Here is a 14,251-nt window from a genome sequence, read left to right on the forward strand (position 1 = left end):
GAAGGAGGGGTTCTAAAACCAAACGTTGGGCGCCAGATGAAGGCGCAAGTCATAAACAATCCCACACCAGTTTGGAATTGTGATTAATAGGGTGGTATTTATTTAAAAGGGAATAAACTTACAAATCACCGTCCCAGACAACAGCCCTCTACGCACGCAATTAGGAAGAAGTCTAGTCGCCGGAACCGGAGCAGGAAGTAAAGAGAGAGAGGAGGGAAGTGGCCGCTTTTTTTAAAGGGAAAGATACCACGCCCCAATGGGCTGGTATCTTGGCGGCTATTGGCTGGAGGAGCGGAAGGACCTCCCGCAACAGATCCTCAAGTGTTAGGTCAGCAGACTTCTTCCTTGCCCTCATAGGCCTCACCTGGTTTGGGATGGCATAGTTTTTCTCATCTCTCCCTGTTCTGATTCACCAACCATTACTGTCTGGGAATAGACCAGCTTTATAACCAATTCAGAAGACTAGGTGTCCTGGATACACCTGTTATCTTGCAGTGCTTAGACCAGGGCAAATGATCTCTAGTTTTAGGGTAGTCTGGACTATATTGTGAGAGCTCATCTACAAAAAAAAACAAACCAAAGAGCCCTCTAAAGAAACTCCTTAGATCTCTTCTCTCTTTGTAATCCTTTCTAGAAGTTTCTTTCCTAGCCAGATGTGGTGGCATATGCTAGTAAGCCCAACTTTCAGAAGACTGAGACAGGAGGAACCACAATTCAAGACCAGCTTGAGCTACGTAGCAAAACTGTCTTCAGAAACACATTTCACATACACGATGTGCTCGCTCTTGCTTTTTCCTAGGTAACTAATCTCAGAGCCCTGTACTCTTAAGAGCAAACCTTACTCCACCAGAAAGCCCACAGAGGAAGCCAAGCACTTAAGGCCTACTCAGATCTCTGGAGAACCTGCTAATTCTGTCTGAAAGGAGAAAAAAATGCCAATTGTCATAGTTCTGAAGGAATTTCATTTTTATTTGCATTTGAAGTTCCTTTCCTTCCACGTGTTCTAGTCTGTGAACGTCTTATGCTTGAACTTCATGTTAAGTTCCCAGTGGGAGAAGAGTGGGGAAAGCCTCACCACATACAAAAGCTTAACCCCACCTCACTGTCTGACGTCATCCTCCTTCTGGGGTGTTACATGTTTTATACATCCTGATGTTTCCCACTTGCTGCGGGTGTGAGGAGAGGAATGCAGCATATAGCACTACAGAGGGCGGAGGTGGAAGACAACAGAAGCTCTCTCACGGATTGCTCTTCCAGTTCCCAGGAGCTCCTGAGGACATGGTTCTGTGGCAGACAGAGTGTCAGGGAAGCCTACTCTGCCCTGGGCCCTCAGGACAGCACTGTGTTCTAAAGGCAAAGGTCATGTGGTTAGGGAACAGACTGGGCCCCTGTGTAGTTCCATAGTGACTAGTGGCACCATTTGAGGACAAGTAGGGGAGGCATGCATGGCTTGATTCCCCAGAGACAAGCAGTAACCAGGAAGACTGTAGATCATAAGGATGGTTGCTGATTTGGCATCAAAGGTGTGATACTGTCAAGGCCACAATGGTGAAAGTGGCACCACCAACATGCTGCAGCCAGAGGAAGTGAGTGGCCAACACGCGTGTGCACGGAGGATGTTCTGTGAGTGCCTTAGCCAATAGCTCAGAGCTTCACAGGAAGGCCACTCTGCCTGGCAAGCTTCTCTTGGACAGTGTCTCCCATGGAGCCTTCAAGGCACTTACATAGCATATTTCTGTGTCCACTCTCTTGCTAGTCTGTTGTATCTGGAAGACAAAATCAGATGGAGCGACACCCTCACTTGAAATGTTATCCTTTCAATGTGGAGTAGAGCACATGAGGGGGTAAAGCTGCCACTTGTCAGGCATCTGGGACTGATGGATGAGCGAAATAAAGGCTTTCTCTGGAGCAGGACTCCGGTTATGGGTATAACCCGTTAGCATGGTGTTTCCTGTTGCTCCTCCATAACTACCTGTGGTGGTTTGCAGTAATGCAAACCTAATCTTTTCTCTCCCATGCCCTTCAGTATGAATGAAAGATGTGGAAGGAGTTCAGCTTGGAATATTCCAGGCTGCCTGGCACACAAACTCCAGAATGCTGGCATAGTCTGAATCCACATGACCTTTTGTAGCTGAGTCACCTCTCTGTGAATGGCTTATCACATCCCTTGACTGTTTACCTTGAAACATAAAACATCGTCTGCTTTGTGGGGCTGCGGAGAGACCTGGATGGCCCTGTGTAAACTCCCAGGCCACACCTGGTACCTAGTCGGGGCTCTGTAGGTCTCTGCACTTAGCTTCGTACTGCAATGAGAACTGATGCCATACATACAATAGTAAATTAAAAATGTGAAAGCAGCTCACACCAAACATTAAAATAAATACAGTTTAAGCTGGGCATGGTGGTGCACTACTATCCTAGCACTCAAGAGGCAGAGGAAGGTGGATTTCTGTGATCAAGGCCAGACAGGGTTACTCAGTGAGACCCTGTATCACCATCACCAAAACAAACAAGCAAAAACTTTAAAATCCAGTCAATTCAAATTCATTGAATTTGGTACTGGGAAACTTCACTAAGGAAATCAGATTTATAAAAGCCTCAAGAAGCCGGGCAGTGGTGGCATGCACCTTTAATTCTAGCACTTGGGAGGCAGAGGCAGGTGGATCTCTGTGAGTTCGAGGCCTGGTCTACAGAGTTAGTTACTGTAACAGCTAGGGCTGTTACACAGAGAAACCCTGCTTAAAAAACCAAATGAATGAAAGAATGAATGAATGCCTCAAGAAAAAAGGCTTGAAAAAAAATCTTTTTTTATCCTAATCTCTTCAGACAAAAGTAACTGATGAATTAAAAAGACTTAATAATCTTTTGGGTGTTTTTTTTTGTTTTTGTTTTTGTTTGTTTTTTTTTTTTTTTTTTGAGACAAGGTTTCTTTATGTAGCCCTGACTGTACTGAACTCACTCTGTAGACCAGGCTAGCCTTAAACTCAGATCCACCTGCCTCTGCCTCCCTAGTGCTAAGGTTAAAGGCATGCACCACCACTGCCAAGTTTTTTTTTTTTCTTTTTTGCTCTTTTAAAAGTTAGTTTATTTCATGTGTGTTGATGTTTTGCCTGCATGTCTTGTGTGAGGATGCCAGATCCTCTGGAACTGGAGTTACAGACAGTTGTGAGCTGCCATGTGGGTGCTGGGAATTGAAACCCTCTCCCCCAAAAATAAACCCAAACCAGACAAACAAACAAACAACAACAAAGAGCACTGGCTGCTCTTTCTAGAGGACCCAAGTTCAATTCCCAGTACCCCATGGCAGCTCACAACCCTGTGTAACTCCGTCCCAGGGGAGTCAATGTCCTCTTCTTGCCTCTGCTGGCACCACATATGCACATGGTGCAGACATGCACATAGGCAAAATACCCACACACATATAAATAAAATCTAAAAAGAAGAAAAAAGTCTGGATCTAGCGCCACACAGTGGGCTGTGCCATCAGTAGGTCTGCTGCTTGGGCTCTGGCACCCTTGACCCCTGCTCAGAGACTGCATGTGCTCTAGCGTAAGGCTGTACCTGGCCAAGGAGGGGAGCCCTACAGTCCTGGGTCTACCTGGTGTGGAAACAGCTGGCAGAGAGGGCAGGTGTGCTAATAGTGCAGTTACACACTCTGGACTTCCAATCTTCACAGCAAGCTAACCTTGGCAGTGCTGCCCACCCTGACTGGCTTCAACCTCATTCTGGGGGTTTCCAAGAAGACAACCCCCTTATTTTATGTCATAAACCTTGTAATTTAATCCAGAATTTCCTTGTCATATTCTTTTGGGTCCTTTGTTGAGTGACCACTGACTTAGCTGTCCTCAGGTCAGGGCTTGACAATATTTTAGGATTCAGCAATGACAGTTGATAAGTTATCTGGAAGGGCAAAGTGCTTTTATCTCTTCTCCCTCCTCTGAGCCAAAGGATGTGTTAGGAAGAGCCAGGAGGCTAAGCCCACGGCACACCTACTGCATATATGGGCTTGGCTTGGGAGGAAAATGTCTGCACACAAAGCCAACCCAAAGAGGACGCATACTTCTCTCTGTCGGCCTTGTAGGTGTGGGCTGTTTCTGGCACCAGTGGGTCATCAGGGTTAGGGTCGCAGAGAAGAGAACAGATGGACAAGAGAACTAGGAAGAAAAGAAAGCATCAGTCAGCGGGGGCCATGGGCCTGTGGATCACGTGTGGGTCCAGTGAACCTCCTGAACTGCACTTTCTGTTTCCCGCAGCGCTCCGATTTGATGATTCTGTTCAACTCATGATACTATTTGCTGTTAAATTACCAACATGCTGCATATCGCAGGGTAGTTCCAGCACACTGTTCTAGGACACCGCCTTCCCCTGTGGTCTGGGACTTTACCTCCCTACTTCACAGAAGCCCCTGAGGTCTTAGTTCTTACTCTCCCCAAACCCTCATCTGTGCCCATCCCACACACTGACAGTGCTCCAGATGTCTTTGTCTAGTGGTAGGAAGACAGGAATTCAGAATCTTGAAGCTAGACTGAGACTCTGAACCAGGACTGCAAAGTCAATACACCTTCCTGTCAAAGGCCTTGCAGAAAGAAGTTATTTACCAGGGCCTGCTAAGGAGCAGATAAAACTTTGAGAACTGTATTTGTGCTTTGCCCTAAATCCACCATGACTCAAAACAAACTGACTTTATCGAGTCCAAAGTCCTGACAACAGTTTCCTACTGATGGGAAGAGTGGGTCTCCTTTTGTGAAGAGACTCAATTCTTCTACTGTTCCAAAAGTCTGCCACTTGAGGGCTGTGAGCTCCCTCCACATCACTCAGGCTGCCTGCCCTTTGTAAGAGCCCCTTGCTGCTGTTCTCCTTTTCACCTTCTTTTCTGACTCTGATGGTGGCCCCTGACTTTCCTGGACAGTGGGATAAGGCTGTCTACCTGAGGAACAACCCAGAGAAGAGCCATTTTGGCAGAATGTTGGCCTGTATCCTAGATGTGTCAGTCTGACAGAGTCCACTGTGACCCTGCACAGCACAGAGGTAGTGGCTCTGTCCTGAATTTACCATATCCATCTCTGCAGGCTTTTTTTTTTTAGCATCTAAAGCCTGTCCTGCCAGTTGTCCCACACAGTTTGGAGCCTCTCCCAATGTCCAAAGCAGCCATTTGCTTTGCCTATGTCCCACTCATCTGGCTTATTGTACCACCTACCCATACCCAATCTTAGTTCAGAAGTACCTATAGTTCTATAGCATGGTTTATATTGGATTGTTTTTATTTTTATTTTTTTGCTTTTTTTTTTTTGAGAGAGGATTTCACTGTGTTGTCCTAGCTGTCCTATAGGACAGGCTGGCCTTGAACTCACAGGGATCTGCTTGCCTCTGCCTCCCAAGTGCTGGGACTAGAGGTATATGCCACCATGCCCGGTTAAACTGAATTCTTAATCTCATTCACAACATGCTCATTATCACTTGTTTTGGGAAAGGAAAATTTCTTCACAGACTCTTGAGATCAGGTCCTGTATCTGTCCTTTCAGAGATGACTCAGTCTGTGTTGGTCCTCCTTGGACGAATGAATGAAGGAAGAGAAAAGTTTAATATTTGTCTTTTGACTTTTGGGTGAAAAATGCAAGTCGAGTTGTCTTCTTGTACCCACTTGGCTGTTTTGAACATCACACAGCAACTGACTGCTGAGAACCACTAGGGCACAGGTACCGGTGTTTTATATGCCATCTCCTTACAGGGTGGAGAATGAGGTGGCACAGAACTGGGCAGGACTCTGTGAACTGGGGAAGTCGTCTGTCCTTCCTGCGTTTCCATGTACACTAGTCAGCAAAGGGGTAAAAGTACATGAGACAGGCATGCTGAGTACATGTCAGTGTCTCTACCTTTGGACACAGTCAATGCTGGGGACCACTGTGACCTCAGGATGTCCAGGCAGATGCTGCCATTGCTGTTTATGTTAGGGTGATAGATTTTGGTAGTGAAAGCAACCTGTAAAAATAAGACACCAAGTCAGATAAGCCAAAGGAGATCTGGAAAAGAATCCAAGTGAAGAGCTTTCGGCAGTGCACCCATCCCAGCTCCTAAGGGGGCAAAGGCAGGCCGCTCTAAGAGAAGTACCCCAAACCATTTCTTGCTGGATTCTCATTTTGAACATGGGGAACTGATGCCAACTTCCCTATGCACTGTGCTGTGAAGAATAACAAGCAGGGTGGTGGAAAGAACCCAAAGCCCAAATATCTGCACAAAAACCAACTTTAATTATGTTTATGATGAGCAACAGTCATCATAAGAAACAGCCATAGCAGGGCAGTGGTTGTGCACGCCATTAATCCCAGCACTCAGCAGGCAGAGGCAGGTGGATCTCTGTGAATTTGAGGCCAGCTTGGTCTACAGAGTGAGTTCCAGGACAGGCTCCAAAGCTACAGAGAAACCCTGTCTCGAAAAAACAAAAAAAGAAAAGAAAAAAAAAAAGGGTGTTACTATGTAGCTCTGGATGTCCTGGAACTCACTCTGTAAATCATGCTGGCCTTGAACTCAGACACCCTCTCCCCCTACCTTGGCTCCTGAGTGTTGGGATTAAAGGCGAGTGCCACCACTGCCCAGCTGTAGGGCATTTTCTCCATCAATGATTGGTGTAGGAAGACCTAGTTCACTGTGGGTGATGCCACCCCTGAGCAGGTGGCCCTGGGCTGTGTAAGAAAATAAGCTGAGGAGTCGCCGCCAAGATGGCCGAAGTGGAGCAGAAGAAGAAGCGGACCTTCCGCAAGTTCACCTACCGCGGCGTGGATCTGGACCAGCTGCTGGACATGTCCTATGAGCAGCTGATGCAGCTCTACAGCGCCCGGCAGAGGCGACGCCTCAACCGCGGCCTGCGGCGGAAGCAGCACTCGCTGCTCAAGCGCCTGAGAAAGGCCAAGAAGGAGGCGCCGCCCATGGAGAAGCCCGAGGTGGTGAAGACCCACCTGCGGGACATGATCATCCTGCCCGAGATGGTGGGGAGCATGGTGGGCGTGTACAACGGCAAGACCTTCAACCAGGTGGAGATCAAGCTGGAGATGATCGGCCACTACCTGGGCGAGTTCTCCATCACCCACAAGCCTGTGAAGCACGGCCGGCCAGGCATTGGTGCCACCCACTCCTCCCGCTTCATCCCCCTCAAGTAGCTGTGGCCAATAAAGACTCATGCTCAGTCAAAAAAAAAAAAAAAAAAAAAGAAAGAAAATAAGCTGAGTAAACCATGAGAAGCCAGGAGTAAGCAGCATCCCTCCAGTCTCTACACAGGGCCCTGTCTCCAGGTTCCTGCTTGAGTGTCTTCCCTTAGTGATGGAGTGTGACCTAAGAGTCATAAGACGAAATAAACCCTTTCTTCTCCGAGATGATTGGCGTTTTATCACAGCAAGAGAGACCATAAGACAAGGACTAATCATGAATATCTGCAGTTTAATGTTCCAGCAGGTTATAGCCATTGTTTGGAACAGCAGAGCATCAGGAGAAGGTACACATACAGCTCTCTACTTGTGACACAGAATGTCATCGTGAGCTGTCCTTTCATAAAAACGTTATGGGAGTTGGGAGCAGCCTCACCTTTGGGGGCTTGAAAGGATAATCTGTAGGGAAGTGGATGGTCAGGAAAAAAACACCTCCTTGGTAAGGACTGTCATTCTGGAAGGATGAGACAGGAAACAATCAGTGCCTGCAGGAAACTGACGTACAAGAACAAGCTGGAGTTGTGCATGCAGCTTTACCTACCGGGCCCATGATGCTCGCCTGCCAGTGGAACACTACAACACAAAAGAGAGATGGCCATGTAAGGGACTCCTCAGCCCAGGGGGTCTGTTCTACTGAGAAGGTGCCACCAAGCTCAGGGCACAAGGCCCACACAGAACCGCTTCATTTCTGACACAAGTTTGGGGCTTTGAAAAGCACCCTCAAGCTCCAGGGCTCACAAGGACTCCCAGGGATCCCCGGAAGTTACTGTCGCCAGGGTTCAAGGTACTAAAGTGACACAGATGCAAACTGATTTCCTAGACACAGCTATGGCCAGCAGGAGCGCTTACCAGCGCGGCAGTGCGAGCTGTTAGCGAGACTTCGCCATGACACGGCTGATGAGCAGCTCTCAGAGAACTAGTTTTAATAGCTCACACGTCTTTTTTGGTTAAGAACAATTCTTTTCTTTTTTTCTTTTTTTTTTTTTTTTTTTTTTTGGTTTTTCGAGACAGGGTTTCTCTGCGGTTTTGGAGCCTGTCCTGGAACTAGCTCTGTAGACCAGGCTGGTCTCGAACTCACAGAGATCCGCCTGCCTCTGCCTCCCAAGTGCTGGGATTAAAGGCGTGCGCCACCACCGCCCGGCTCTTTTCTTTTTTTCAAGATTTACTTTTATTTGATGTGTGTGGGTATTTTGCCTGAATGTATGTATGTGTACCACACATGTGCCTGGTACTGAGAAGGCTGTAACAGCGTGGGATTCCTGGAACTGCAGCTGAAGAGAGTTGTGGATGCACATGGGGCTGGAAACTAAAATCAGGCTCTCTGAAAGAGCAGCCAGTGTTCTTAACCACTCCAGCCCTGTGACTCATTTACTACACAGGTAGAACTACAACTTTCTCTGCACAGAATTATGCCTCAGCTAGTCTCCCGCCACTCTATATGTTGCTGCTGACAAGCCTTCTCTGCTCCCCAGTTTTCCCCTTGATTCATTTTGAAGCTCTCTTTCAGGCTGTGGGGCCCCTTGGTCACACACATCATCTCACTCAGTGACCCAGGCAGTGTTCTGAGGACTTGATGACTAATCAAGATGAAGCTTTCCTGTTCTTCTCCAGTTCCTGCCCTTCAGCAACCAGACTTTTTATCAAACCTTCTGTTCTCTCCAGCGTCTTGGGTTGTCTTCCCTGCTCTGCCTGATTCCAGAGCAGCTCCTCTGAAGGCTCCAAATAGCCACATCGAAGATCCTGGAGTCCCTCAGGGCAATGGACTCCAGAGCCTCTGCGGAAGCCAGGAGCCTTCTTTTCACTCATGGGTGGCCTTCTGAGGCTTTAGAGGTCTTTATCTCAAGAGGACTCATCTCATAATAAATTCATGACAGGTACAAAAATAGGAGCAGGGTTAAGGCCTGGGCTTGTCCTGGTTTTCCTTCACCTGTTCAAATACTGTATCAGCTCAGTCCGTGTCAGCAGGACAGAGACAACACTAATGTTTAGAACACAAAGACTAAGGAGAAGCTTCCGAAACCCCTTGGCTGCAGAAAGGCAGCCAAGCAGCTCACAGATCTTCCTTAGTATTTCAATCAAATGCTTACTTACAGTTGCCTGAGCTAATAAAAATATCACTTCTTTAAAGCAATTTTAAATGATTTTGATGGTGTGTGTGGTGCCACAGCACACACACAGAGGTCAGAAAATGAATGGAGGAGTCCCTTCCTTTCATCTGTGAGTTCTGGGGATTTGACTCAGACGTTAGCAGCAAACACCTTTACCTGCTGAGTCACTATGCCTAGCCATTTATTCAGCTTTTAAATGTATAACCCAGTGGCATTATATGCATTAATGTTTTTTTTTGTAAGCTTTACTTTTATTTTCTGTATGAATGTTTTGCCTGCAAGTATGTATAAGTACCATGTGCGTGCCTGGTGCCTGCAGAGTCCAGAATAGGGCTGGACTTGGAGTTAGGGATGGTAGTGAGCTATCATGTGAGTGCTAGAAATCAAACTGGGGTCACACTTTATCTATTCAATCACCTGATAGGCATTGGGCCTGTATTAGCTACTGTCCTTATTGCTACAATGGAATACCTGACCAAAGCAACCTAAGGAGGGAGGGAGGGGTTTACTCTAGTTCACAGTTCTGGGGTACAGTCCAGCATGGCAGAGAAGGCACGGTAGTAGGAGCTCCAGAAGCTGACCACAGCCTCTACAGTCAGGAAGCACAGAAAGGATGCTGATGCTTAGCTAGCTTTCTTCTGATCTATTCTGGGACTCCCCGTGGAATGGTGCCAGCCACATTTAGTGTGGATGTCTTCACCTAAACTAATCTAGATTCCTCACAGGCAAGGCTGAGGTTTGTTCCTATAGTGATTCAGTCCAGATTAGCTGCCGTGGCTTGTTCCCTTGGATTAGACCCCGCTCTTCATGTCCTTGCCGTGTGTGTGTGAAGATCCACCCTTCCTCACACGGTTCTCCTGTCACTGTGCCATCCTTGTACAGTGTGGAGGACTGTCCAGAGACCCAACAGCCCACAACCAGCCTGCTGTGAGGTGGCAGAGGTCTGGCTAGAGCTGCTTCTCCAGTCTCCTGTGAAGAAGCGCAGAGGTGGGACAACAGCTATTCACATTGTCTTCTCTTGATGGAGGCACAGCAGCTGCCATGCCCTGTCAGTCCTCCGCCAGCATGCTCACAGGTCCAGTCCTCTTCAGCTAGCTGTGTGCCATTTGCACAGTATCCCATGTCTGATCTGGGACAACCTGTCTTCCTTCTGACTCAGTAGAGAATGATTTCCGACAGTTCAGGCTCCATCTGGAATGTAACCTGACCAATCACCCTGAGGTGAGCTCAGGATCCCCACTGAAAAAGCACTTCAGGCAGGAGCTTGCAGATCTTCACTGTTTAGTCTGCCCACTTTATTGAATTCTGGAACTTTTCCATTCTTCCCTTCCTACTTATTTATTTATTTATTGATACTAGCCAAAATCCTAAGCATGCTCGAGCTGCCTCTTTTCTGGACTTTTTCACCAGGTCTCTGGAGAACCCAGTCCCCAGCTTCAGAGAGGCTGAGCTCCATTGCGCAACACGCCTTTCACGAACTCTAACTTAATAGGTAACTGTTTCTCTGCTCTGTCTCTTTCCTCCTGGCAATTGGTAGAATTTACAGTTTGCCTGTCCTGTTGTTACTGTTCCTAAATTATAATACAATGGAAAATGTCCTTGAGCTTCAAAAACAACAAAACAACAAACAAGCAAACAAAAGGAACAAATGAAAAGAAAAGCAATCCACACTGGGCAAGGTGGCACATGCTTCCAGCAATCTGGGAGATAAGACAGGAAAATTAAGAGCTTGAGGCCAAGCTGAGCTACAGTTATGTACTCCAGGTCAACCTCAACTGTTTCAGAACAAACTAACAAAAAGCAGTTTATAAGTACGTGAAAGAAAACAATTAGATTTCTAAGAACTGTTCAACTAAGGAGAGTGGGAATGAGGTCTGGCCCTGAGAACATTGAAGGTTTTGGTTACAAGCCTTCTGGAATCTTCTGGAAAAATACTCACAGTCATCATCTACAGGTCCTGCAGAACACTGAGCAGGCGGATCCCTCTGTAAGTCAGTCAGTTCCTAGGATACAAGACAGGAGTTAGGTTGCTATAGGCCTAGGGAGCTGCCTCTATCACTGCCATCCAGCAGAAGGCAGAGGCCTTCAGAGAGGGTGGGAAAGAAGGTCAGGCAGGAAGCTACTCTCAGAGGAGGATACAAACGGTCAAAGGTCATGGTGACAGACGAGAGAGAGAGAGAGAGAGAGAGAGAGAGAGAGAGAGAGAGAGAGAGAGAGAGAGGGGGCTCAGCAGATAAGAGCACTTGCTGCTCTTCCGGAAGACCTGAGTTCTGATCCCAGCACTCACTTCAAGGAACTTATAACTACCCTAACTCCAGCTCGAGGGGATCCAACATCTTTTTCTGGCCTCCAAGAACATCTTTACATATATGACATAGACATACACAAAGAAACACAGACATATGAACAAAATAAAAATAAACAGCGTTCAAGGTGAGTAGTAGTTTGTATCTAGGAACCAAAGGAAGATCAAAATGCGATCCAGATGACACCTTGTGGGATGGCCAATCTTGGTGGTCAACTTGACTATACCTGGAAACAATTAAAATGCAAGCAGCTGGGCATAGCTGTGAGAGATTTTCTTGACTGGATGATGTGAGGTGGGAGGACCCATGCAGGCATGCATATGATGCACAGACACACATGCAGACAAAACACCCGTACACAGAAAACAAAACCAAGTTGGAAATGTGTTTTATATTGTGATATTAATATGAGATCTTGTGGATAAACAAAAAGAAAAAGATTATGGTTGAACAGCAATGCATTGGTGTATTAAGTTGACAAGGGGTCAACTGTTTTGCTTAGTTTTTTTTTTTATTTATTTTTTTGTCAAGTTGACACAAGCTAGGATCCTTTGGGAAGAGGGAACCTCAATCAAGCAAATTCCTCCATCAGACTGTCCTGTAGACAAGCCTGTGAGTCATTTACTTGATTGATGATGTGAGTGGCGCTGTATCTGAGTACACGGCCCTGGGGTACATAAGAAGGCAATCAGAGCAAGCCAGAAGGCACACACCAGTAAGCAGCCCTGTTCTTCAGGTCCTGCCTCCAGTTTCCTGCCCTGGCTCCTCTGATGATGGACTGCTTAACCTGTAGGTCAAACAAACCCTTTCCTCCCCAAGTTGCTTTTGCTTATGGTGCGTATCACACCAATAGAAATCGGACTAACATACCCCGGATCCACTTGCTGGAAAGAAATAGGACTAACATACCCTGGATCCACTTGCTGGAAAGAATCACTTATGTGATGCTTGTTAAATGTTAGGATTATAGGGTTGGAGAGATGCTTCAGTGGTTAGGAGTATGTACTGCTCTTCCAGAGTCCCAGCACCGGCATCAAGTGCCTCACAACCACATGGAACTGCGGTTTCTGAGGAACCGTGCCCTCTTCTAGCGTCTGTGGGTACTTTCATCTATGCAAGTAAAACACCCATACATATAAACTAAAAATAAGTACAACTTTTTTGTCTTGTTTTATTTTCGAGACAGGGTTTCTCTGGGTAGCCCTGGATGTCCTGGAACTCGCTCTGTAAACCAGGTTGGCCTTAAACTCGCAGAGATCCACCTGCCTCTGCCTCCAGAGTGCTGGCATAAAAGGCGTGCGTCACCGCTGCCCAGCAAAGTAAACAAATCTTTTTGAAAAAAAGTTATAAATATTACTTTGTAGCATAGAAAATTCGAACTTTTAATGCTATTTGAAAATGTGGGTCGCAAAGTACAGCGTAATTCGGGGCATGGTGGCGCATGCCTTTATTCCCAGTTCTTGGGATGTAGAGGCAACTCTGTGACTTCAAGGTTGGCCTGGTCGACCAGGTCAGTTAGGACTGCAGAGACCCTGTCTCAAAAAAACAAAGAAAAACAAAGAAAAACAAACCAAATCAGAACAAATCAGAATTACGGCAATTTCTTTTTCCAGAATCAGGAAAAGAACGAAAAGCAGATATGCTAAAATGTTTACACATGGTAACGGGTAGTGAGAGGGAACAGAACTGGGTTTTACTTTTTCTGCGATGCATTTCCCAAACTCTAGGATAACGGATTAACAGAAGACTGTTATCTACAGGACGAGAGACTCAGCGGCTCCTCCTCACTAGTTTTACCTTGTTAGAGGCATTGCCGTGCCTCCCGAAGCGCCAGCCCGCAGCTGCGCGCGCACGTGACACGGCCTCGTGACCCCGCCCCCGCGCGCCGCACGCTCGGCGCGCGCACCCAGCTCCTAAATCTGCGCAGCAGGCGGTGGCTCCGCTTCGCGCGGGGCAGCTGTCTGCGTGCCCCGCCGCTGGCTTGTCGCTGCGGTAGCCCGCGGAGCGGAACAGCGGGAGGACCCCGTTTCCGCCACTCTTACCTTCTGGATCCGTTTCAGCGCCATGCTCCCGCTGCTCGGGCCCGGCCGTCCCCGCGGGGCTTGCTTGAGGCGGCCGGCAGGGCCGCAGTGCTTCACGCTGGGAGCGGCGGTCTGCGCGTGCGCGCCGCGGGGCACTGTGGGGCGGTTGTCGTTCGCGCAGCGGGCCCGCGCCTGAGAACCTGGTCCGGCACGGTCGGTTAGTCGGTCACCGTCCCCGGGCCCTGTGGCGCTGGTTTCTGCTGGGCTAGGGCCTAGGCACCGGGACGTGCCTGACACCGCAGGTGCCACAAGCAATGCTCTCTGCCCCCGCCTGGGCTCCTCCCCAGGCTGTCACATAACTCCTGAGCTTAGTGGTTCTCAGCTCTGTAAGTATTCATTTGCTTTTGTATGCTTGCTGGGCAGAAGTGTTGCAGATTTTTCTGAATACGCGTAGGTGCTAAGTACAGATACATCCACATATCTGGAGAGCTGCATTTTCAGTAGTACTTAGGAAGTTTTGATGCGCTGCCGAGGTTGAGACTCAGTCTGAAAGAGCACACCGCAAGCTAACCTCTGTCTGCTTCCCCTTCCCCAAGACATCGGAGTGTCCAAGACCG

The 14,251-nt window shown here is 47.7% G+C and overlaps 2 protein-coding genes across 3 annotated transcripts; one reads left to right on the forward strand and one right to left on the reverse strand.

Annotated features, from left to right (window-relative positions):
- Positions 1-592: 592 nt before the first annotated feature.
- On the reverse strand, positions 593-13,895 carry Ube2d4 (ubiquitin conjugating enzyme E2 D4 (putative)). Of its 2 annotated transcripts, XM_057771434.1 has the most exons (7): positions 13,656-13,895; positions 11,247-11,310; positions 7,741-7,772; positions 7,576-7,653; positions 5,874-5,979; positions 4,061-4,154; positions 595-1,766 (listed from the first exon to the last, which is right to left on the reverse strand). In XM_057771434.1, the coding sequence occupies exons 1-7, from the start codon at positions 13,677-13,679 to the stop codon at positions 1,721-1,723; spliced, it is 444 nt and encodes a 147-aa protein (XP_057627417.1). In that variant the 5' UTR covers positions 13,680-13,895; the 3' UTR covers positions 595-1,720. The 2 variants fall into 2 exon arrangements, with proteins under 2 accessions (XP_057627416.1, XP_057627417.1); XM_057771433.1 differs by lacking the exon at positions 7,741-7,772 and having other exon boundaries at positions 593-1,766; positions 13,656-13,686.
- LOC130875508 (40S ribosomal protein S15-like) lies at positions 6,684-7,169 on the forward strand. The gene has a single exon (XM_057771432.1). The coding sequence runs from the start codon at positions 6,717-6,719 to the stop codon at positions 7,152-7,154; it is 438 nt and encodes a 145-aa protein (XP_057627415.1). The 5' UTR covers positions 6,684-6,716; the 3' UTR covers positions 7,155-7,169.
- Positions 13,896-14,251: the final 356 nt, after the last annotated feature.

This window comes from Chionomys nivalis, chromosome 6 (genome assembly GCF_950005125.1).
Source record: "Chionomys nivalis chromosome 6, mChiNiv1.1, whole genome shotgun sequence".
In the NCBI taxonomy this organism is placed as follows: Eukaryota; Metazoa; Chordata; class Mammalia; order Rodentia; family Cricetidae; genus Chionomys; species Chionomys nivalis.

Bases quoted from the DNA above. Each gene is read 5' to 3' on its own strand.
- Ube2d4 (XM_057771434.1), bottom strand. From the start codon at position 13,679: ATGGCGCTGAAACGGATCCAGAAG. The intron at 5,980-7,575 runs GTGAGGCTGCTC...TTATTTTTACAG, and splicing joins ATCCTTTCAAGCCCCCAAAG to GTTGCTTTCACTACCAAAAT. The intron at 4,155-5,873 runs GTAGAGACACTG...TTTTCTTCCTAG, and splicing joins AGCATTGACTGTGTCCAAAG to TTCTCTTGTCCATCTGTTCT.
- LOC130875508 (XM_057771432.1), top strand. From the start codon at position 6,717: ATGGCCGAAGTGGAGCAGAAGAAGAAGCGGACCTTCCGCAAGTTCACC.